The following is a 24,105-nucleotide window of genomic DNA, read 5'->3' as shown; positions in this document are numbered from 1 at the left end:
CGCGATCGCAAAACCGATTATTTCCATTGACTTTGGCGCGCGAGAAATTCGGACGGTCACTGCTAATGGACTGCGAAGAGTGTTACGCTTTGTTTGTTTGTTGGTGTTGGCTACTAACCATGACATTCCACGTTTGTCTCGGGCAAAATGTGACCTGTGATGAGTGCGCTAGCGGAAGGACGCCGCCGGCCTGCTAAAACCTAAGACACTTCATAGCTATGTGGGTATGCGGTTTGGGTGATTTGAACATGAAAGGTAGAGGCCACCACCAGTGGTGATAAAGTAGCAAGCGGTGAAATAGGTGGTAGACGGATACATGTTTGTTTATCAACAGTCCCACAACACGGTCAAGGTTTGCGTTGTGCAAAATTGGCGTTAGAATCATCGTTTACAGTAATGCAGTCGTGGTGCAAACGCTGTGCAGTGGTAATGGAGACTCTGATGGCCACAAGGGAATCGCAACTTTATCGTTTGTTTTATAGGAAAATAAATTTAACTATATTGATCCTAGCTAAGAAATGAAAAAACTAGAAAAGGAAACATTGTATGTACCGTTTTTTTCCGGTGACGCTAAACCAAAAAAAAAATTGGTGTTGTTTCCACATTTTAGTTTATTATTTTGTTATTTTCAATTAAACTAATAAGTTTTCCTTCTGAAATAACTTGGAACGGGTGATCCCAGAGATTTTTCGCCTCAGAAAATCTTCCGGTGTCAGCTATGATTGAAGCTATACTCACCAACTGCGCTGGGGCCTCCGCCAAAAACGCGGTTTTAGCAGATAAAATAATTTTAAATCTATTTAAATGAAACTGAATGATTCTTTTTGAAATTTAATTTTTGCCAATACGATCCGAGATTAGATTCAAAATCATTGTTACGGTAATAAGTAAGTACGGAGAAAAAAAAACGAACACATTCGAGCTGAGATATTAAATAAATTTCATCCAAGTTCCGGCACATTCCTCAGCTAGCGTTGAACGAAGTTTTCTTCCTGCCTAACACAAACGAAATCAATTTTCACAATTGGTTAGACTCGCAGCCGGTGAGTTCTATTTTAAGGGAACGAGCGGCAATTAAGACAACGACGTTTGTGATAATATTAACCCAGTAGAGGAGCTCGAAATAACATACTCTGGGTGATCTTACAAGCAACACTAGCAGGTAAGAAAAAAAGGAACGCTTCGAATGTTGAAAAAAAATTTAGTGTCTTAACAAACCGGATTAACATATGGGAACCCTGCACACTACTTACCTTTCCTCATTCGATTCATTTGACTCATAATGCCTAACGCGGGACAGACTGCGTGACGCTAGAGCGAAATTGCATAATTCAAAAAAAAAATTATCATTTATATTATATCAACTCGATTCTTCAAATCGGTTGGTTGTCCCGCGTACAAACGCCCAAGGACAGTGCACACGTTTTGTTTCTGCTGATTGAATCATCGCGGTTTTCGTGACTTTGTTTTACCTTTCTCATTCAACCAAAAAAATGTGTGTAGCGATTACCAACTTGAAATCTGTGAATTTTATTACCTGTTGACAAACATTAGTTGAAGATTCAAATGGATTATTCAAAGTGTTAATTAGTTTCCACGATACAAAAAAGTTGCTCAAATATTCACCATTGATTGATTTTTTTTTCATTCACTTCTTACCAAATTATGGGTTGTTCAGTTCAGCTGATTGGCAAATTAGTGACAGCGAAAACCCACACCAGTGGACCATGTGGAGTTGAGAGATTCGATAACAGTTGTCAACTGCTGATTGATGGTTAGCCGATTCTGGGTAGCAGCGGTGTGGAACGTTGATTAACAGCGGGCATGCAGGTGAACAATTCGGATATTTTCTCGCAACGTGCACCGAAGGTGGTCCTTACTGATTATCCCGCTATAGAGACACCATTTATTTCTCACTTTCGATCAACAGAAGTGCTTAATTTTAATTTGCAGTGCTATTCAGTGACACCTTTTGCAAGTGGCAGCCTCTAGGAACATTTACACACTTGGTGGCTAAAATAGTTAAATATTGTCTGCTCCTGTCTGGCTGATAAACGATAAATAATACTTCTCAGTTCCTAACGAATAGCTTTTATGTACAACAATGTAAATTGCTTGCTTACTTTGTTATCCTTTTCTAATTTCTTTAATTAGTTATAATATTTTGTTTTTAGAACTAAGTACACATATTCCTTGATCTAATCGAACATAGTGTTGATATTTTACTTTGTTTTGATATGTCGAAATTATAATTAATTATAATTTTCAATTAATACTTGGATTGAAGTTTTTGATTTAATCCTTTGACATATGTTACCGTTAAAAACTCTCCCTCTAAAAGTGTGATTTCAATTAGTTATATACTGTTTGTTACAGTGTTTTAAAACAATTCTAACAATTTCGAACATAACCCATTCCAGCAATCAGTTATCACAACATACTAAGCTATTTTAAAATTTCCCTCTACTGTTTGTAGCTGTCCAGACTAAAAAAAAATCCCTTGCATCAAAAACTGCATTCCTCATGGAAATGTCCTATTGATCATGCGGGAAGCTTCGGCCGTCCTCAGAATTAGTACTCAATTAAACCACTTTCTTCATGTCTGTTGATTGATAAAGGCTTTCCGTAGGCTTACTGGTAGACTCTTCCTTCTGTAGCGTCGTCGTCGTCACTGCCGCTGTGGATGCAGACTTTTTCTTGAGTTTCAAAATTTCATTTGCAATTGTGCAGTAGGGAATCTCGAACAGCACGGTGAAGGCAACCGCTACCACGTAGGACAGCAGCGTGACACCGAGGGCCATCACAATCTGCGAGAAAGAAGAGAAAGATCAAACAGAACATAAGTTACATTCAACTCGTGGGTTTCACAATGCAGAACGTTCATTAGCATATCGGTGTCAAACGAAACTTACCGCCAGAATGGGATCCGCGTTGACGCTTCCATCGGAAAGTCCGAACACGGCGGTGATAATTAGCGGATTGACAAGGTAAATTCCGTACGTTAGCTTGTTGATGTGAATGAAAAACCTCGACGACAGAAGCCGGATGACTGCATCTGTTGGTTGGGAAGAAATTGTGATGTTAGGTGCGTTGAGTGCCAATTTGGAAATGTTAATGTTCATTTTCACTAGAACATTTTTTTTAACCAAAAAAGTCAATATGTATCTATTAATGATAAAATTTTTTTTTCTGTATCTAAACGGTTGGTTTGAATGGTGTAATGTTTTCAGCAAAATTGTAGATAATAATTTTATCCTTCCAAAAAAATATACGTTTGAATTTTGGAAAATTTGAAAAAAAAAAGTTTCTTTTTTGACAAAAATAATAGAGCCGATACCGTTTTTGTTTTTTGAAGGATAAATGACTGGCTACAACTTGGCTGAAGACGTTATACCGATCGAACCAAACGTTCTGGCACAGACAAACAGACGTGCCTTTTCGAAAAAAAATATCCTGAAAAATCATCGTTCTTGTTCGAAACGTTACTATTAAAATATGTATGCAAAACAAGAATGTATTGATAATAACAAGTACAGTGCTGGTGAAAATCAAAGAAATTATACGTGATTTAAAAAAAAACCAATAGCACAAAATAGCATCTTTTGTCCACAGAAACATCTATATCAACAACACAATTTTTTGTTCCACAGTTAACTGATTCTTGTGTTTTCGCTTTGGAAACTTCATCAAAATCTCATATTGGCAGAATGCAGATTATACTTTTTCTTATTACTGATATTTTTCTTTTCGTGAAAAAAATCAAAATGAATAAAACTTTTGTTTCAATATTTTCAGATCTGCTAATATGTTGACCAGTTTCAAATATCCAATACATGAACATTCCATATACAACTGTTGAGGATAGATAGCATGCAGTTGATAGGGGTATGTACCTTTTCAAATATTTTACTTTTAAACAGTTCAATATATGAATAAAAGGAATATGCAAATCCAAATTTTACTGTTCACCCTCCAGTGCTCAATGCCGCCATTTGTCGGGCTTTAGTCGAAGTTCTAAAAAGCTTCAATAATTACTTGAAAAGTGATTTTACCGAAGCCCGTCTAGAAATTAACTAGGGCACTAGAGGGTTAAATTGGACATTGCTGCACCCATCGTCAATATAGGATAGCTGACGCCTATTTTACCAATCATCCTCTTAAGAAAAGGACGTATACAAACAACGCTCTTCATGGCATGAAGATTTTTATATAAAACTAGCTGAAGTAACCAAAGATAATGCTTTGCTTTTTTATACTGAAGGTGCATTCGATAATACATCCAACACAATTAAATTTTTGGATCTTAAGTCTGACTGAAAGTAAATATGGATGCCACTCGCGTGTCTTTGGCACTTATTCATTTATATGTAAATGTTAGTACAGGTATACCTCGATTTTACGCACATGCTCGATTTTGAAATGTGCGTAAAATCGAATTGTGCGTAAAATCGAATCAAGTTTTTAAATATTTTTTATGACCTAAAATTACCTTCCGTAATAGGAAATTGGCAAAAAATATGTAAGGGGACATTCAAGTATTACGTAACGCTCGAAAGGGATATTGGAAAGTTTGACAACATATGCAAACAATTTTGAAGGTCCAAAAGAGAGAGAGAATGACATGAGAGTGGGGTCGAAGAAGGTATTTTTTGCGTTATGTAATTATTATACATTCTCTAATGGGCCGTGTATGTCAGTGAACTCACCTAGAACATCTGGAGAATACTTGAAAGGAATCACTTAAAACAATAAAAATGGGCGTGTGTGTACATGTGTGTATACGTGTGTATGTATGCATGTATGTGTGTATGTGCGTTAGGGCGTCAATGAGATGTATGGGAAAAATTACCTTCAAATATCGTTTAGCGCCTTTTTTCGAAAAAGGCCCATCAAAAAATGTTCAATATCGACGATTTTATGGACCTGTGCTTATTTTTCATCGGGCAAAAAGTTGAAACTTTGATCGTTTTGTGGCACGTGTTCCCGAAATCAGATTTAGCTGAAATTTTGCATGGGGGCCAGAAGACGAGACTTTTGAGCCCAACCTCTAAACGAAATTCGAAAAATCGATTTTCATTCGCACCCTAATGTGAGTGTTTTTGTGTGAATGTGTGTATGTATGTGCGTATATGTGTGTTTATGTGTGTGTGTGTTTGTGCTTACACATTCTTTTTAACCACATACTAACACCGGCCTCCATTGAAAACAGCCCCTTTTTCTTTCAACAGTATATACATATTGAGACGTTTTTATATAAAAGTGTTAGTACATTACTCCAAAAAGGTTGTGTACATATGACGTCAAAAATTTTACGTGTATGACACGTACACAACCTTTGAAAAGTTCGCTGTTTCGCAGAAGAGATGTTGTTGTTACTGTCTCCAGGGTCTATATGGACAGCCCCTGATTTATGAAGTGATTTGTGACGTTAAATATATGTAATACTGCAGTATGCACCGTTTTATCAAAAAAAACATAAGAACTAAAAATGTGTTTGAAAAGAGTGTGCGTAAAATCGAGGTAAAATGTATGTAGAATCGAAGTACGTAAAATCGAGGGTTTGTATAATCGAGGTATGCCTGTATATATATAATCGAAAAGGCTGTTAACATACTCTTACATACTAGAGTGTTTACCTTCAATTGGAAGTTTAAAGATAGTTAGTTCATCTTATGAAATTGTCAAAGCAAAGCAAAGCCTTGGTGCTACATTTCCATTCGGAACTCGACCTTCTGTTTATTATACACAGATTTCGCAGCCAGCTGTTAAGTGTACAGAACAATTGCGGAGCTAGCGCTACGATCCTACTGACACTAACAGTCTCTTCCGAGCCGAGACTCGAACCTACGACAACTGGCTTATTAGGCCAGCATCGTACCTCGAGACCAGCTAAGAGCTTAATTTCAGCTTGAAGGAAGGGTATGTAGTGGAGAACCTGGGAATAAACACATGTGTTTTGGCTATTGACTAAGGTATATTTGAAGATGTATTTCGTGTGTCGTGGGTGTCAATATAGTAAGTATTATTACGCTATTGGCAGCGTTTTTCTCGAAACCATGTTTTTTAACTGGTGGTAAATTCTTCTCAGCCGAACCGATTCAGCTGAAATTTTGTTTTGGAACGTAAAAATGAATGGCGCTAGGTCGCACAGTTTTTTTGCTTTTTGGTTTTGTATAAGGACAAGATAAACCGAAATAGTTCTTCACCACAATCAGGTATGAATAATATAAGTGTAATAAAATTTTGAGTGTAAAATGCGTCCTCTCCACCGCTAGATGTCGATACTTAAAATAAAGAGATTTTGTTTCGTTTTTGGTTCTTTAGTCCCTCTTATAATATAACTGGTCTTAGTAACGTATAATATTTCTCTTCAGGGAATTGTGATTATGGCACGATCTTGACTGGAGAAACGAGGTTTCGATAATAAAATAATCTTATCTTATAATCTTATAATAAAACTGATCTCAGGAATATTTATCCTCGCCAGGGAATTGTAACTGGCGATATTGGCACGGGGATCGAGGTTTCTTTAAGACTTCTTCCTCTTGACATAAAAAGTCCCTCTTAGAATTACCCTGGTCAGAGAGGAACGATATTTGCAGTCTCACTCCAGGAAATTGTAATTTGGCGATATTGGTAGGATAGAAAGAGGCTTGATATAGTAGAGCAGTAAACTTGAAACGAAAGAGTAAACTCTCATACACAAGCACGGAAATAAATGAAAAAGCGTATCATTCATTTCAATAGTGATACTGCTAATAATATAAAGTGCGGAGTACAGAAAAAAAACCGGGCAATATCACAATAGATCAAATGTTTCTGGTCGCAGTGATGAGTCCACACAGAGAAAAAAATAGCCAAAATGCCCGAACACTTCACCATATTGTAAACATCCGAAATTTTAAAAATTTATTATTTTTGGCTTTCCAGAGTAGGGTCCATCCTTAACCATTATTGTTCAAATTGTTAAAGTAATAAAAGTCTACGATTGATTTGAACGAACCTACAAACGGGCTGTCTCGATTGATGAATTTCAAAATAATATCTTAATAAGAGTTTCAAAAGTAATGAAAATGAACGTGATCTAAGGACTGTTAAAAACCAACTGCTTTGAACAAAGTATATTGTTTATATCAACAATGTATATTCATACATTAAGCGCAGTATGCAATTCAAAGAGAAATTCATTTTCCTATCTGAATTCCATGTAAAATTCAGGCACTGAATCAGGAAATGAAATTTCTTCTGGTAGCTAGTACGCAGCTAAAAAGAAATCATAAACTGAAAGTGATTGGATTCTGATCATCTTCCCATAACATTTTCTATTTCTCATGAAACTATTTCAAATCCCACTAGATCTGTTTAAATTAAATTAAATTATCACAAGACTAATTGGGATAGATATCGTTCTACGATCGAAGAAAATTTGAATGATGATATTATTTTACAAAATAGTGCTGACATTGACAGAGCATTAGATAATTTTAGCAGCTTAATTCTCAATGCCCGGAGTTTATCAGTTCCTAAAGCTCGAGTGAAATTTAATGCACCAATTATTGACAGTGAACTTCAACTTCTTATACGTTTGAAGAACATACGGAGCATCAATACCAAAGATCTCGTGATCCTGCTTTGAAAATTATTTTTCAAGAATTGAGAAAGGAAATTAAACATATATTCACTCTTTTGCGAAATGAGAGATTCATGAGAGAAGTTGAACAAATCAAACCTTATTCAAAACCTTTCTGGAAGCTTTCGAAGGTTCTTAAGAAACCCTCGAAGCCTATTCCAGTCCTTAAAGATGGTGATTGCATTTTTCTAACGAATGAACAAAAATCTCAAAAACTTGCTCAGCAGTTCGAGAGCGTTCATAACTCCAATTTGAACGTAGTAAGTCCTATTGAAAATGAAGTAAACCAAAAGAATGATCAGATAACCACCCAAGAATTCCTTTCTGAAGAGGTATTGGAAACAAACTTGAATGAGGTGCGAACTATTCTCAAAAAATTCAAAAATATGAAAGCACCAGGAGATGATGGGATTTTCTATATCCTTATTAAAAGACTTCCCGAAAACTCTTTAAATTTCTTGATAAAAATTTTTAGCAGATGCTTTGCACTAGCACATTTTCCTACGAATTGGAAAAATGCCAAAGTCACTCCAATTTTAAAACCCGAGAAGAATCCAGCTGAGGCATCAAGTTATCGACCAATTAGTTTACTTTCCTCTATTAGCAAACTTTTTGAAAGAATAATTCTCAATAGAATGATAACACATATTAATGAGAACTCAATTTTTGCAAATGAGCAGTTTGGTTTTCGCCATGGGCATTCCACTACTCATCAGTTACTCAGAGTAACAAATATGATTCGAACTAATAAATCTGACGGCTATTCGACTGGAGCAGCTCTACTAGATATAGAAAAGGCATTCGACAGTGTTTGGCATAAAGGTTTTATAGCTAAAATGTCAAATTTCAGTTTTACGCTTTACCTTACAAAAATGATACAAAGTTGTTTAACTGACCGCACTCTTCAGGTTAACTATCAAAATGGTAAACCTGATAGATTGCCTGTTAGAGCTGTTGTGCCTCAGGGGAGTATCTTGGGCCCAATCTTATATAACATTTTTACTTCTGATCTTCCTGATTTACCACCAGGTTGTGAAAAATCTCTGTTTTGTGACGATACAAGCATTTCCGCAAAAGGAAAAAGCCTGCGTTTTATATGCAGTCGGCTACAAAAAAGTTTAGATATATTTTCTTCATACTTGCAGAAATGGAAGATTTTCCCTAATGCTTCTAAAACACAGTTAATTATTTTTCCTCATAAGCCAAGAGTTTCATTTCTCAAACCCACCCATAACCACGTTATTAAGATGAACGGTGTGGTCTTAAATTGGTCTGATCAAGTTAAATACTTAGGGCTTATTTATGATAAGAATCTTACTTTCAAGGAGCACATTGAAAATATCCAGTCAAAGTGCAATAAGTATATCAAATGTTTATATCCTCTTATCAACAGGAATTCTAGACTTTGTCTCAAGAATAAACTGTTAATTTACAAACAAATTTTTAGGCCAGCAATGTTCTATGCAGTTCCCATCTGGACAAGTTGTTGTACAACCAGGAAGAAGACACTTCAAAGGATTCAGAATAAACTTTTGAAAATGATTTTGAAGCGTCCTCCCTGGTTTAGCACGAACGAGCTGCATAGGCTCACTAATGTAGAAACATTAGAAAATATGTCAAGCCAAATTATCAACAAATTCCGACAAAAATCGTTGCAATCCTCGATTGCAACGATAAGTTCACTTTATAGTCAGTAAGAGAGTTTTAAGTTTATTTTAAGTTTTGTTTTATTCCTTTTTTTTCCTTGACAAGTAGGTTTAATAATTTTCCTACAATTACATTAACTTAACTGCGAAAGCTAATAACATTCAATAATATAAAAAAGCGTACAAATATATATATATATATATATATATATATATATATATATATATATATGTATATATATATATATATATATATATATATATATATATATATATATATATATATATATATATATATATATATAATAGTGTTGAAATGTCACCATTTGTGGCAGAGCACACAATACTAATTCTGAATCGATATTAGTACATAAATAAATCATTACAATCATTCCCCCCCTATTAAACAAAAAAAAAAACTGAAAGGGAAAACAAAGTTCACTTGCTGTGAACACTGCTGTGAAGCAAAATGTCACTTGTTCTTACCAGTGGTTAAAATTATCAAATGAGTTTCACAACATTGAAACTATGCTTTTTCGTCGTGTAGGTGATACATATTACCATGACAATCGGTTTCACTATCCGATATGCGATGTAAACAAAAGTGTTCATCGTTACTTGACGTCTCAAAATGAATATAATATCCAACAAGAACGAAACAGAAGATATTCGGATTGGTTCATCTATCAATTCAAAAATAGCAACCGTGAAAATGAAACTCAAAGGCAAAAAAATCAATTTCGATTTGAGGTACTGATATTTTTTGAAGTGCAGTTACCTTTTTTTTATCTCGAAAATAATCTGAAATGGATAGCAATACCAACTGGAAGCTCTTCTCGTAATAACTATATTATCAAAACTAGAAAGCTTTGTGCAGGTATGGTTAGCGTCCATATGTTTTCAACGTTTTAAAAAGAGCTTCAACATAAAAAATCTTCTTTTAGGGAAGCGTACGCTACAGGAAGTTGGTTTACCGCTGATTGCACGTGGGCGATGTCAAATTGATGTTGGGAGCGAATGCAAACATTCCTAAGTCGTTTTGGACGTCGGGAATATCATCCGGCATATCCGTACTAGTCATTCTTTTGAAGCGTATGAGCATGGTTTATTCAAAGGTGATGAAATTACACAGAAGAAACTAAGAATCATCACCAATAGACAGGTTGCTTTAGCTGATCAATTGTTCATGAATTCAAATAATAAGTTTGTGATTATGATTGAACTTATTTATGAGAAATATCATTTATTAGAATAAACGTATTAAACGTTATAACTTAAATAAATTTAATGAATTATATGCTATGATGGCTGCTGTAATTACGTATGAACTGGTCTAGGTCAGTCGGTTGCTTGTCGAATCCCAGAAATTTAATATTGAATATTGCATCTGAGCTCAACGTAATACAAATATTCAGTACAAGTTACTGACACTGATATTCGTTCTCATTTCCGTGGTGATGATAATGAATTTCAACTTTGACAACATATAAACAATGTGAACTTTGACTGAGGAATGAATACCAACAAATGTGTTCATCGAAAATCAACATTTCGATCTGTCTAGCGACCGTTGTCTAGCTAGTCTGTTTGAGTTTCTAGGCGGTGATTTTTCTCAGCACTGGTTCTTACACGGAATAATGACCACTGACATTATTCAGGTACTGAAAGTGCCAGGCAGTTGGTTGGTCGTCTCACACCCAGCGATGCCAGATTGGAAGACATTAGCCTACACTCAAAATATTTTGCACGTAATAGTTACCGGAAAAGTTACGTGAGTATTCTCCACTATCGTTTTCTAGTAGATTCTACGTGATTGCTATTTGAGTTCATCATGACCTGGTGAGATGAATTATCAATTGAAACTTATTCAGTAGATACATACAATTCATGTGAGTTTCACGTAAAATTCATCTACTGGTAAACGACGAATTTGCATACCTGAGTGATTTATTACGCAACATATTTTGATAGTTTCTAAAACCCGTTTCCTAGCTCATGAAAATTTGAAGAAATAAATGAAAATTGTACATTTCGTAAAACGTGATTGCTCTCAGATATCACTCAGGTATGCAAATTCGTCAATTCGCAAATGAATGAAACAACATAAAAACTGATAAATATTACGACATTCTCGGGTATTGTTATTGTCCGCTGCAGCTGTTTTCGTTCAGGTAACTCTTCCACCTTTGAACAGAAGCTGTGTGAAACCTGTAAGCTCAAGTCTCGAGTTTATTAGGATTTTTCGAAAATTCACTTATTTGCAAGCCATCCAGAAATTCTGTTTTATGTTCAGAATCAGATAACAGCTTCGCCATTTTGATTTCTGGTTATTTTCGCACAGAGAATTCACGCTATGCATCCTGTTTGACGTTGTCAAGTTCACGTAGATGGTACGTGATTAACCATAGTATGCATGGGATTTTCACGTAGATGTTATGTTTGTCACATAAATCATGCAAAATGACAGAAAATAAACAAGTATAGGAACTTTCACGTAACAATAACGTGAAAAATATTTTGAATGTATGATGAAGACATCTATTTTTGTGACGACAGCGTGAAGACATTGGAGAAAACATGTGAAGACTTTGAAAAATATGTGAACGACCCGAATTTTGCATTAGTGCATTAGAGGTGACCTTTTTTTTGCTCGACAGTTTTAGATTTGCCGGAAAGTTTCATCAGCCTTCGGGCTTCGGGTAGAAAGACATTTTTTCGCGGACCATGAAGACTTTTGAAAAAATACCTGGCATCCCTGCTCTCACACCAGATCGCGGTAAACAAGTGTGTGCGTGTTCTAGAAAAGAAGCAAAAATCATGCGCTCACTGACGTCAGATATCGTTACTGTGAAGCATTCTCAGCTGTCAAAATTCCGTTTGGTAAAAAGGGCAAAATTTCGTGAACCTCTTTTCTTCTCAACTGCGTACCACGCTTTATATGGGAGGTACTAGCCAAAGCTGACAGTAACAATTAAAATATAAATTATCCTTATGCAGCTCTGTCTATCTGTCTAATCCATATAAACTTGGAAACTACTGAGGCGATCGGCGGGAAATTTTGAGATTTTTGGGGCCTGGAAAGGCGATTAAGATAGTCCGAGACCCCCCCCCCCCCTTATTCTGGAAATTTCTTGAAAACAAATCAAGTAAATGGAGCAAGTTTTGGCAGGTGATGGTTTTGAAGGCAAACAATATTTCCATGGTGATTTGACACCCCTCCCTTTTCTTGAAGGGAGGACTACCGACTTCGTAAGGTCTTATACAAATGAAACACAAATTTCTGTACATCTCAAGAAATAATCAAGTGAATGGGATGGTGGTTTTTAAGAGCAGAAAATATTGATGGTGGCTCGCATGCTTGGTATTCTCATCAATGTGTGAGAAGAGCAGAGTACATATTCACCGTTTACTTTTTGTCCAGCATAAGAGCTGCGTGTAGCAATTATGCCACTACATTTTTCTCGCTTATTTTCCATCGGTTTAGTTCCGCCACTGTTGTTGTGCCAGTCACCAACGCCCGGGGAGGCGACTCCACCCAGGACCCTCCCGGTGTCGGCTAGGATTAAATCTAGACCAGTTGGGGTGGTTGTGGGTGGATCACGCCACCTCACAACCATCGACACCTATGCCGGCGGCGGCCACCAGCGTGGTCGACGGAGTCGTTACCAACTACGCTAGGCCTCCCGTCCACTTTTCTTTCTGTTTTGTGATGTGTCTCTGTTACCGCGAAACAACTAACGCACTTGCTGCTTACACCACAATAGAAATAAGAGTAGTGAATCACTCTATAGAGAATACAAAGAAGTACGCCGGGGTGTTCAGTTTCAGCAAACTGCAAAGCAAACAACGCAATACCCTTCCCTACCTATGTTTTCCATAATTTGATATTTACTTAAGAGACACACAGTAAAAGCACTGTAGTGAGCTCTGAGGTGTAGTTATTGAGCGTATTGTCCTTTCGTGTGAGAAAGATCACATCAGTTCATTATATCTCTGGAGATATATTTCAGATTCCACCACGATGCTTTTTTGCGAGCTCCTCTATACAAACGATTCGCTGCTTTCTTAAAGCAAGTGCGTCGCTTTGCTCACCAGTGTGAGAGTAGTTATTTGCGCAGTGAAAGATAATCTCCTACACGGTAATGTTTCTCCGAAGAGAAAAGACAAGTCTGGTGGCTCGACACCCCTGCCTCTTCAGGGAGAGAGGGCTTTTATACAAATCAAACACGAATTTCTGCATAACTCGGAAAGTAATCAAGCAAATCTAATCAAATTTGACATGTTCTAGCTTTTGGGGGTAAGAAATGTTTTTATGATGGTTTGACATTCCTCTACACTCTTGAACAGGAGGAGGGGTCTGGAAAGCGGCTGAAATCATTTTAAACGATTTGTCTTTTGAGTTTGGTCGTATTCAATTAAAATGAAAGTTCGCCGGGGACCGGTAGTCCTCTGCGGCCACGAAACTTGGATTATGCTCGTGGCAGACCAACGCGCGCTCGGGGTTTTCGAACGGAAGGTACTGCGTACCATCTGTGGTGGAGTGCAGATGAAAAATGGATCATGGCGGAGGCGGATGAACCACGAGTTGCATCACCTGCTGGGAGAACCACTCATCTTTCAAACGGCGAAAATCGAGACACTACGATAGGTTGGGCATGACGTAAGAATGTCGGAAGACAGCCCGGTGAAAATGGTTCTCGAAAACGAACCGACTGGAACGATGCGACGAGGCGCGCAGCGAGCAACGTGGCTCGATCAAGTGGAAGAGCGAAGCCTTCGCAGACGACATGACTGGCGAGCTGCAGCCATGGACCGAATTGAATGGAAACGACTTCTTCGGACACTTCGACCTGGAGCTGACTAATGAGGTAAGGTACACTGCCGTTCCATGCATAGTTGTGTAGAGCATGGGACTACTATGATTGGAACGGCAGTATACGAAAAAGTCTTATCATTAAAGGTTTTCGCTCCTATTATGCTCAAAACCGCTATAGTTGTTCTTCTCGTAAAATTTTAAACATATTTTTTTGCTCAGCTCCTTTCTGAAATATGGTATCCCAAAAATTGACATTGTTCGAAATTTTAAGTCTTGAAAAATTTGTAACTTATAAGCCGTTAGATCGATTTGGCTTCAAAGGTTGGGGTTTTCAAGCAAAACTATAACTAAAGAAAAATCATGATACAAACCGCATTTTCTCTTTTTAGAGGTTTCAAGACCTAGAAGCCCTTATCGTTTATATTTTTATTCTAGATAGTTCTGGAAGCAGTTGACGTGTTTCGCGCTAACCTCGACTGAAACGCTGGCAGTACAGTGTTTCGACAACAAAAGGGTTAGATAGAACAATTTTTTTCGTTTTTGTTTTGAAAAATATAACGGTATATAACCCCTTAATCAATTCAATATGCTTTTTGTTTTTGTATGTCGAGAGACTTCATGTGCGTTATTTCTTGAGCTTGCATATCATTCGGAAAGAAAATTCACAACGGTGGTTCTTTCTGTTATTGTTATGATTGTTACTATTATTGTAAACCTAATCATAATTATTTTCATTCAAAGCAACACTTGCTTCGAGTGAATTCTGATTATCATCATATCCACTTCGCAGTATTCCTATGCAATACGTACACGCAAAAGTTCAAGTCGTGTACAATTAATGTGTCCTCCCGATTCGCACAAATATTGCTCTAAAATCGCACAATAAATGTGTGAAATGCATAACGCAACAGTTGTACTGCGAATGCATTGCCAAAGATTGAAATCAGAATATATATCATATAGAGGAAAAAAAAAGAATATATCATATACACGGAAATCGTAACGTTTTGGGGCGCCATTATTTTAGGGCGCTCGAAAAAACCTGCTTCATTTTTGTACGCCGGTTCATATCCCTAATCATACTCTGCAGCCAAAACAACTTCAGCGATTCATGTTTTCCCCCACAACTTAGTGACGCTGGTGCCAGGAATGTTGAATCATATGCATATGAACAAAACCAGGGTCATATTTATATGCAAAATGTCTGAACAAACGCAATGTCTTTTTAATTGTTAATGTTTCAATGATGTTTTCAAATGACCGGATTCATTAAGGTGAACCAATCAGTTAATATAAAGATATTGGTGGTACCCGTGGCTCTGTGGTTAGCGATGTCGGTCGGCTAGCTCTCCCACACGGTTGTGATATCGGGTTCGATTCCCGATCGAGTCGAGGATCTTTTCGAGCTGGAAATTTTCTCGACTCAGCACTGGGGCACGGTGTATCGTTGTACTTATCCTACACATACAAAATGTCCCGAAAACAATATCGATAACGAGTTCTCTCAACTAATCTAGTTGATCGAGACCGCTATTAGCCCCAAGGCTAAGCGTGCGATATTGTTCAATCAGTTAATATTTTTGTCAATCTAGTCAGTACCCAAATTATAAAAAGTATTGATTGCTGGTTGCACTGTTTCAACGAGAGCAACCTTCTGGAAAAAAAATATCAATACCAGTACAAATCATCATGATGATACTAACACCAGTGGAAACCTATTAAGTGTAGTAGTTTGGAGCTGCCAAATACGTTGAAGCAATGCTAGAGCATTATTTGCGTTATGCCCAACACGCAATCATTGTACTGGTTCCAAACTACATCAACAATTGCACATTTTGCACTGGTTTCGCACCATCAAACTTTTGCGTGTACTAGGTAAAAGTGGGTAAAGATGGACACTGCCGGTAAGATGAACACTTTCAATATAACACAAACTAAATTTGTAGTTTGTCAATTCTCTTGAAATCCATTGTTGGTTTACAGCGAGCAATTTGTCACATTTGTAAAAAAAAACAAAAAAAAAATAAAAGTCGTGAACGCGTTATTTCGTCTACGGAGAACAGCGAAAAACCCATGAAATATTTATGTTTTCTTTTGTTTCCGATAGTAAAGGATTGAATAAGTCTTTCATTGATTTTCTAGAGGAAATCCAGCGGATTTTCAATGTTCCGACAGAAAGCTACGACCGTTAGAAAATTTAGCTGTCAGGTCGGGCAAGACGGACACACTAAGGAATGGAAATATGGGCAAACGGCTTTCCAAAAAAAAATCACATGTTATATCAGCTATGCACTACAGATGTTTACAAAGTACACCCGCAAGAGTAATTAGCAGTAATATCACTTAGCAGTGAAAACAAGACATATAGACCGTGAATATTTGCCTACATCCTAACTCACCCTCTCAAACTGTTCACGTGATGTATAGATGAACTCTAGCAATGTAGAGTAATGTAAGATCATCACGTAACACATAAAACACAAGAATACGTGACGCACTACAACTTTTCTGTGAGTGTGCATCGTAATGTTCATTTTTCCCAACCATGTAAAAAAACAATTCGAAGTCATTTTTTCTTGAACATGTAAAACACATAAACCATGAAAAAAGTTCACCAGTACCAAAGACAATTATGATAAAAAATTAGCTCAATTTTGAATTTGTATAACAATTACAATCTAAAAAGCAATACTCGAGTTTTAAATTAAACCTCAAGGTATCCGTCTTTACCTACTTTCCCCTACATCTTCATTTTCTTTAATAATGACAATATATAATAAAACTGAACGTGATCAGTGAAAAAATATATATCAGGTCTGACTGGACTTATGGTTGTTCCGAAACAGTATTCCTCAAGCATTTAAAGCTCCAATTGAGATTCATTTGTATGCAATACTCGAAAATCTTACATCGATAATGAGAAAAATTTGGGATGATTCGAGGCATTTAATCAATTCTAGATTTCTCGTAACTTCAGATCTTAATTATTGCAAAATCGCTCACTGCTGCCTTCAAATCGTAGAGTGAGAACCGTCTCTAAAACAAATTATTGTGTTTATCGTATCCAGTTGTTCACATTGAAGTACTGAGGCGACTATGAACAAATAAAAAGTCCCACGTACTTGAAAAAGAAGAAGGTTCTCGTGACCTTGTGCAAAAATGTTGCTCTGTTCCGAAGCTATTATTCGACCAAAGAGCAGAATGTAGGTAGACAAGAAAACAAAAATGCGGGAGGAGGACTCCTTTCATCAGAAGCCGCGAAGCGGATACCGATAAAACCGATATTGGAAACCAACCTCAAGAACGCTTCTGGGAACCAAAATAGGATATCCGTTCGTGATGTTGCCAAAAATAAAGATTACGGTATACTGGATGGACTGAAACGTCTTAAATATATTTGGAGTTGCCATTGCTTCTCAAACCATTCTGAATCATGCTAAATGGCCGCGAAGTGAAATTGAGCGAGCTTATTAGTTAGGATTAGTCTTCGCTCAAAATATTACGCTGATTTTAAATGTCAATAGCTCTTAGACTAGCTAACCGGAAAATTTAGCTCGATAATCGCTAAACGCTAAACCCACATTAGCGGAACTTTCACTAATCGCTAATCGCTAACTTTTTAATATGTAAATAGTCATATCGCTATATTTATTGTTCGTGTTTTGTAAGATTTGGACCACTTTGATCTGTTTTGGTTAAACAAACGAAAACAATTACTTTTTAAAGCTATTTACAGTAAGAGGTTTACGGAACGGTATTCTTATTTGATTTTGTATAAACAAGAATAACAAAAGTTATTTAGCTTGCATTGAAAATAGTTACTATTAAAAAAAGTTTTTATAAAAATTCAATTCTTATCTGAATCGAAAAAGTAGAACCAAAGTTGTCATAATTTCAAGCGCATTGCAATTTACCAAAGTTCTTGGTGTGGCGAAAATTCAATCTAGACCTTGTGCTTGTTCTTCAAAATGCTCCTGTGGCTTGTACGATAACTGGAACTCCATTCTAGGGTATAAAAACTGACAAAAGTAACTTTCGCAGTAAAGTATGTTCACAGTTTTTCTAAATATTTCTATTATCGCTTCTCTACAAAATTGAGCGAATTAGCGATTAGCGTTTCGAAGGCCAAAATTTTAGCGACGCTAACAGTTTCGCTAACCAGCTCAAAAATAAGCGAAATCGCTTAATCGATAACTGAATTTTAGCGTCGCTAATTAGCGAAGTAGCGAATTAGCGGAATGGTGCCCACCACTGCTCTTAGAAGAGGGTTTGAGACGTAATATCCCCCATGTAGTTATATAACTAAAGTGCACAAGACTTTTATGACATAATTAAAACTACCATTGTAATACTAGGTAGTAGAAATCAGAGAAAAGCGCAAAATTGTTTCAAGCATATGGATGTTGATTCGCAAACGTGGTTACAATTCGCATCTTGGCGAATTTAGGAAAAAATTGTTATTATTTATTTTATTTGAGGCTCATAACCAAAACAATTCTACAGGAAAGTTAAAAAAATCTTTGAACTAAGATATTTACAAAAGCACAAAAATATAATACAATCAGAATACTCACTAGAATAACCAGTCGCTTGTGCCACTATGATCCAGCAGCTGGACAAAGCCACCAGTATGCGTACGACCACCATCACGGTGGAAGCCAGCGGAAACGGGAAGTCCCGCTTGATGGTACAGTGCATGCTGCATATCATCGCGACGCAGGCCAGGACCCAGTATTTGCGGTATTGTTTCTGCGAACGTAAAACAGAAAAATAAATAGCGGTAAACAGGGTAAGACCGCCCAGCGGGGTAAAACCGCCCCCTGTAGTTTTACTACCAAGTTATATAATAATTGAAAAATTTCTTTAACATGTCTATTACAGTATATTTACATAACATTTTGCACCCCTTTCTTTTTTGATAGTGCGCGAACAGTCACAGAAATAATCAAAAACAACCTTTAAGCTGGCAACCAGTCAATGCGCTATTGTTTTGCGGCAACGGGACATAAGGTTTTTCTGTCTAAAAATTTATTGTTTTATTCGTGAATATACGTTTAACCGCTTGCCGGAATCTGTCTTCTTTCGGAAATGTCGAAGGCCGTGAGTGATCTTGTAATTTTGACTACTTTTTCGATTGAATATGAAAATGTTCCACTGGGGGTAACGTCGCCCACTATACATGGGGTAAAACCGCCACGTGTACAACTGCTTGTTATTTTACTTCAAAACCCAAATGCCTCGACACTACAAAGGGAATATATGCAGGATCAGTAAAGCAATTTCAAGCCACATAAGACATCGATGTTAACGCGACTAATTTAAAAAAAAAAGTAAACTTGTGTAAAAATGGTATTAATGAACAAAAATAATTTTAGAGCCAGGACGGTTTGTTTGATCGATATGACGTCTCCAGCAGAGTTGAAAATAGCAGTTTTTTTACTTCCGAAAAAAGTATACACTGTAAAAAAATTCAAAGAAAAGATATAAAAATAGAATTAAAATTTTTTTTTAAATTTATTTAAAAAAAATCATGTTCTGCAAAATCTGCAAAAGGTGAGCTAAAATTTGATGGTTGTTATATCATGGAGTAATAGAAATATTAACAGCTCAAATTTTGCAAAGAATTTTTTTGGGCGGTTGGTTTGATGTATAGAATCGTTAGTAATTTTGTTCCTCGAAAAAAAAAAAAAACATAAAAAACATAAAAAAATTGAAAATATGAGTAAAAAATTTATAATTATTAGTATTACTCCATACATAATAAGTCTTTTTTTTGGAGGGTGTGTAGCAACCTACCTCAGTGAAGACCAGACGGTCGCGGGTTGCTGCCAGCAGCCACCCAAAGTAGACACCCACCACGTAGGGGGACATTCGGGCCCAGGGCGCGATGTAGAGGGCACTGCCCGTATTGTACAGCACATCGTAGGACGGCACGAAGTGATACATCAGCGTGATGGCCATGTTGAACACGAACGTCGCCACAGCCGATAGCACGTAGATCGACTTACCCAGCTCGGTGTTCCTGCGATGTTTGTGTGCGTACGTGTTGTGTGGTGTGAGTGGTGATCACCAGTCCAGCCGGTATTTAAAACGAAAGCGAAAACGGGCGCGAAACATTAAACCGGTAAGTGGCGTAAGGCAATCAAAACAAACCAAAGCGTAGCAGAGAGAAAGAAAGAAGGAAGAGAGAAAAATCAGAAAAGCAATGTCATGATTACGACCTTTGCACAGAAACCAACCGGCCGAAGTAGGCTCTGGCATTTGGGAGGTAGTGGGCGACGGTGGGTGGAATTAATGTTACCATCGGAATGAATGAGTGGGAGCATGATGTAGGTAACGAGTCTACGCAGCATAGTGATGGGGTGATTGATGATGAAAAACGAACACGTATGGGAAGGATGGGTTGAGGAAAAACAGTGCTCAAAGAAAAATAAAAGATTGCTGGTAGAGGTAGTGAACGGGACGCACCTGGCGTAGACGAAGAGAAGCGCAACAGAGATGATGTAATATTGCATCTCACAGGCCAATGACCAGGTCCAGTTCAGGCAGAGATCGTCGATGTCGAATAGATTTTGGATGTAGAGCACGTTGCGCCACCAGTAGCGCTGGCAGCGTAGATCGCTCCGTTCGTGAATCCAGAATTTTGAGGTATCCACTAGGTAGCTCGTCATCAGCTCGCCGATCGCAGTGATCATTAGATACAGTGGCGAGAGTCTGGAATTTCATCAAATGTTAGTTAGCAACAATGGCTGGCCTGGGGCGAAAAAGGGCTCCGTAATAACCGCTGGCTTGTTATTCGAAGGTCAGTGGCACGACCGTGGCCGACCGGCACGGTTGCTTCAATGCCAACGGGTTTGGTTGAACAATTGTTATGTAAGTGAACTGGTTTAGGATGGATTTCATGCAAACTCGTCTATGAAGTTGATAACACCCTCCCAAGATCCAATGAAATTTTCTGAGCTTTGTTACATACTTCGGTGATTTGAGCAACTTTGCAATTTAAAGATTTGTTGTACCGAAATTCATTCTTTTCGAAAAGACATCTAAGTTTTTTTTTTGCGATGTCAAGTATAAAATCTGAAAAGGTGCTATCAATGGTTGAGCAAATTACGATGAAATCAATTCCGTAACGATAAAAACGTAACGATAAATACCTCAAATAGCGCTGAACAACCATTTTCCCGTACAGCTTGACATTTTTCCACCATCCGCTTGTTTTGATTTCGTTAAATTGATCGCAATTCCGGATGAAATTGTACGTGACCAGGAATCCACTGATGGCGAAGAACGCATCTACCAGCAACGGCGCGTTACTAATCAACTGATAGCGAATCTGCTCGGCATAGTGGAACATCACCGCCGGATTGTGGACGGTGAAAAACGTGTACCACTGGATGTGGAAGCACAGTATCAAAAAACAGGAAATAGACCTAGGCGGGAGGAAAAAAAAACAAATTTCATCGTTCGATTATTACATGATGGGGTGACTGAAATGCGTAGATCATCTTGCAGCACAGAGATAGACGTAATTTAGCTCGCTGGCTACGCGGTTGGCAGACAGCCCCCCAATATCTGCGCTTCGGGCAGTGCAAGTCGAGTGGAACATTACAACAAGAAATATATTTACTTGATTCCACAGATGACCGGCAGTGAGCGAGGGCCAATGTCGGTACGGTACACTGCAGCAAGGTTTTTGCGTATGTTGAAGCTTTGGATGACCTTGACCGTAAACGATGGTACTTTCGCCGTTGTGACGGCAGCAGCTGGAACGACCGGAGTTTCCTTCATTTGCTCATCGTCATTTGGAGCCCCGACGTTTCCATTACTGACCACACTATAAGTGAGATTGTTTTTTTCACCTATTGTGAGCGGTTTTGTTTCGCCTGCTTTTTGCGCTCGAGTTTGGGCTAAAAACACCATCAATGCAGTCACGAGGAACGAAATGCTAAAGGTTGAATAAAACAAATTAAAGAAATTAGTCATTATTTTACCTCATTCATTGCAATAAACCGTTAGTGATTGTAATATCCCTTTCTATTCAGCAATTATGGATCCATAGACGATAACCCCGAGATACTCACCAAATCACCAGAAAGCTAGGTTTCACCCAGAAGTTTGTCGTCAGCTGCAGGTCTTTCACCTGAAGCACATCCGGTTTGAACTCGTAAATGTCCTGAGAGTGGATTATGCGCTCATCAAAGTAACGAGCAGTCAAATTGAACAGCTCCCCGTTGGAGCAAGATCGCGGAACACACAAACCAATATGGAGAATATTCTAAATGGACGAAACAAGGTTTAACATTGACGGCAGATATAAGCAAATACTGCCGGGTCTGAAAAGGAAATCATAACACCACAACAGACTCACCTCGCCTTGAAATTTCATCTCAAGTTGCCAGGGTGACTGATGCCGCGCGTGTACCATCCGATAGTTGACATCGAACGGAGCCAAGGCCGTCACCAGGTTGGGCTTCATGTTGCGACGATAGCGGCCGGATAGAGTAATCGACAGGGGAGTCTGGGCCGATTCGCAGCCCTTCTCCGAACCGATCCAGTGGTTGTGGCCCGACATAAAATTTGGCTCCTGGATTCCAGAGGAGTCTAGCACTGTGGAGCGAAAAGACAATTGATGAGTGAGGTGATTTTGGTCCAAGTTGCTATTCGAAATACTTTTTGAAAGTAGGGTATAACTGCCTTCAATGGACCACTTAGTAGCGTAGCTGCAAATTTTGCAAGAAAAAGTGTAAATATCTAAACTGAATTAAGTATTTCATTATGTATAAACATGAAGTAACATGTTTGTCATCTTTCCTGCATGAAAAACAACTAGATAATACCTCTATTTTCTCATATTAAAAGAAATAAATCATCGTTTCAGTTTCCTTATTTGGACCACAACAATTTCCTAATTTGGGCCAGGTCTAAATAATACTTCTCTTCAACCATAGCTGCCGCTGATGAAACTAACTCTGGCTTACGCACTGAGAGTTCTGAATCTGGATCAACTGTAGACTGCACCCGTTCTTTCGTAATAGGAAATCCTTTACGTGCCATACGAGTTATCCAGCGAACAATTGAGTCCTCTTCCGTGGCAGTCAATGCAGTTTGTTTACCTTTTCATGGTTTTCCTGACCACTTGCTGCTTGCACGGAATATTACGGTGGATCGTGGAACATTGGAGCGCCTGCAAGCTTCTCTAGTCGAAACATCACTTTTTATTGCTTGAAGACACTCAGTACAAGCTGCTTCAATATATTTTTTGCCAATTTCCGGCGTTTTTCTCATTTTAGCAGCAATTTTAAACAATAACACACTCATAACAAATTTATGGTAACTATGGTAACTATGATTCGCGGCGTTATTTCAATGATAGCTCTTGTTCGAAATGAAGCATGCCGGAATAAGGAAAACAATATTATTTCCACCCTTAATTGGGCCACTATTTTTTTCAATATTTTAGGTGGTTTTCTAGTAAAATTTATTTCTTATCTTTTAAAGACACTATTATCCTACCTATTCGTCGGAAATCTGATTACTTTCGCTCGGAAAGTGTGATGTCAATACAGTTTTTGGTAAACGTCTGTTGCGACATTTCTAATGAAGAACATTATTGCAGTTGTCAAAGCATAAATCAAACTAAGTATATTTTTAACTAGTTGAACGTTCCCGTTCGGGATCAAAGGTTTTAAATTTAGGAATCATTTTTTATAATTCATTACTGCTTTAGCACAACTTACTTAAAATACTTCAATATTTTGAGAACAGAACACACATAAACTGGAAGTCGCCATATCGGATTTCCAAACGACGTATGGAGTTCCACTTTCGGAATTATTGAAATGGTTGGCCAAATACCACTTTAGGTTATTTTTCTTAAGCCGGAAGCCGCCGTTTTGGATAATGTTGTGTGGAGTCATCCCGGTTTCGAATATACCTATACTGCGTGATATTCAGGCTGTTTGACAATCGTTTACAGTAAAACCTCTTTTTAGGAAATTCGAGAAGAAGAATCG

The 24,105-nt window shown here is 37.7% G+C and overlaps 1 protein-coding gene across 2 annotated transcripts in view; it reads right to left on the bottom strand.

The window, feature by feature from the left end:
- Positions 1 to 1,880: 1,880 nt before the first annotated feature.
- Positions 1,881 to 24,105, bottom strand: part of LOC129725377 (nose resistant to fluoxetine protein 6-like) — a 55,397-nt gene continuing 33,172 nt past the window's right edge. Inside the window, exons 2-10 of one of the 2 annotated variants that reach the window (XM_055681146.1) lie at positions 22,461 to 22,699; positions 22,174 to 22,367; positions 21,720 to 22,037; positions 21,247 to 21,522; positions 20,561 to 20,806; positions 19,889 to 20,114; positions 18,667 to 18,841; positions 2,913 to 3,055; positions 1,881 to 2,807 (exon numbers count right to left, since the gene is read on the bottom strand). In XM_055681146.1, the coding sequence (XP_055537121.1) occupies positions 2,583 to 2,807; positions 2,913 to 3,055; positions 18,667 to 18,841; positions 19,889 to 20,114; positions 20,561 to 20,806; positions 21,247 to 21,522; positions 21,720 to 22,037; positions 22,174 to 22,367; positions 22,461 to 22,699 (2,042 nt within the window). In that variant the 3' untranslated portion in view covers positions 1,881 to 2,582. Of the gene's footprint in view, positions 2,808 to 2,912; positions 3,056 to 18,666; positions 19,551 to 19,888; positions 20,115 to 20,560; positions 20,807 to 21,246; positions 21,523 to 21,719; positions 22,038 to 22,173; positions 22,368 to 22,460; positions 22,700 to 24,105 lie in introns of those variants that run through there. The other variant, XM_055681147.1, reaches the window with a different exon arrangement.

This window comes from Wyeomyia smithii, chromosome 2 (genome assembly GCF_029784165.1).
Source record: "Wyeomyia smithii strain HCP4-BCI-WySm-NY-G18 chromosome 2, ASM2978416v1, whole genome shotgun sequence".
NCBI lineage: Eukaryota > Metazoa > Arthropoda > Insecta > Diptera > Culicidae > Wyeomyia > Wyeomyia smithii.
Note: the sequence above shows the minus strand (reverse complement) of the source record. Positions and strands in the feature narration are given on the sequence as shown.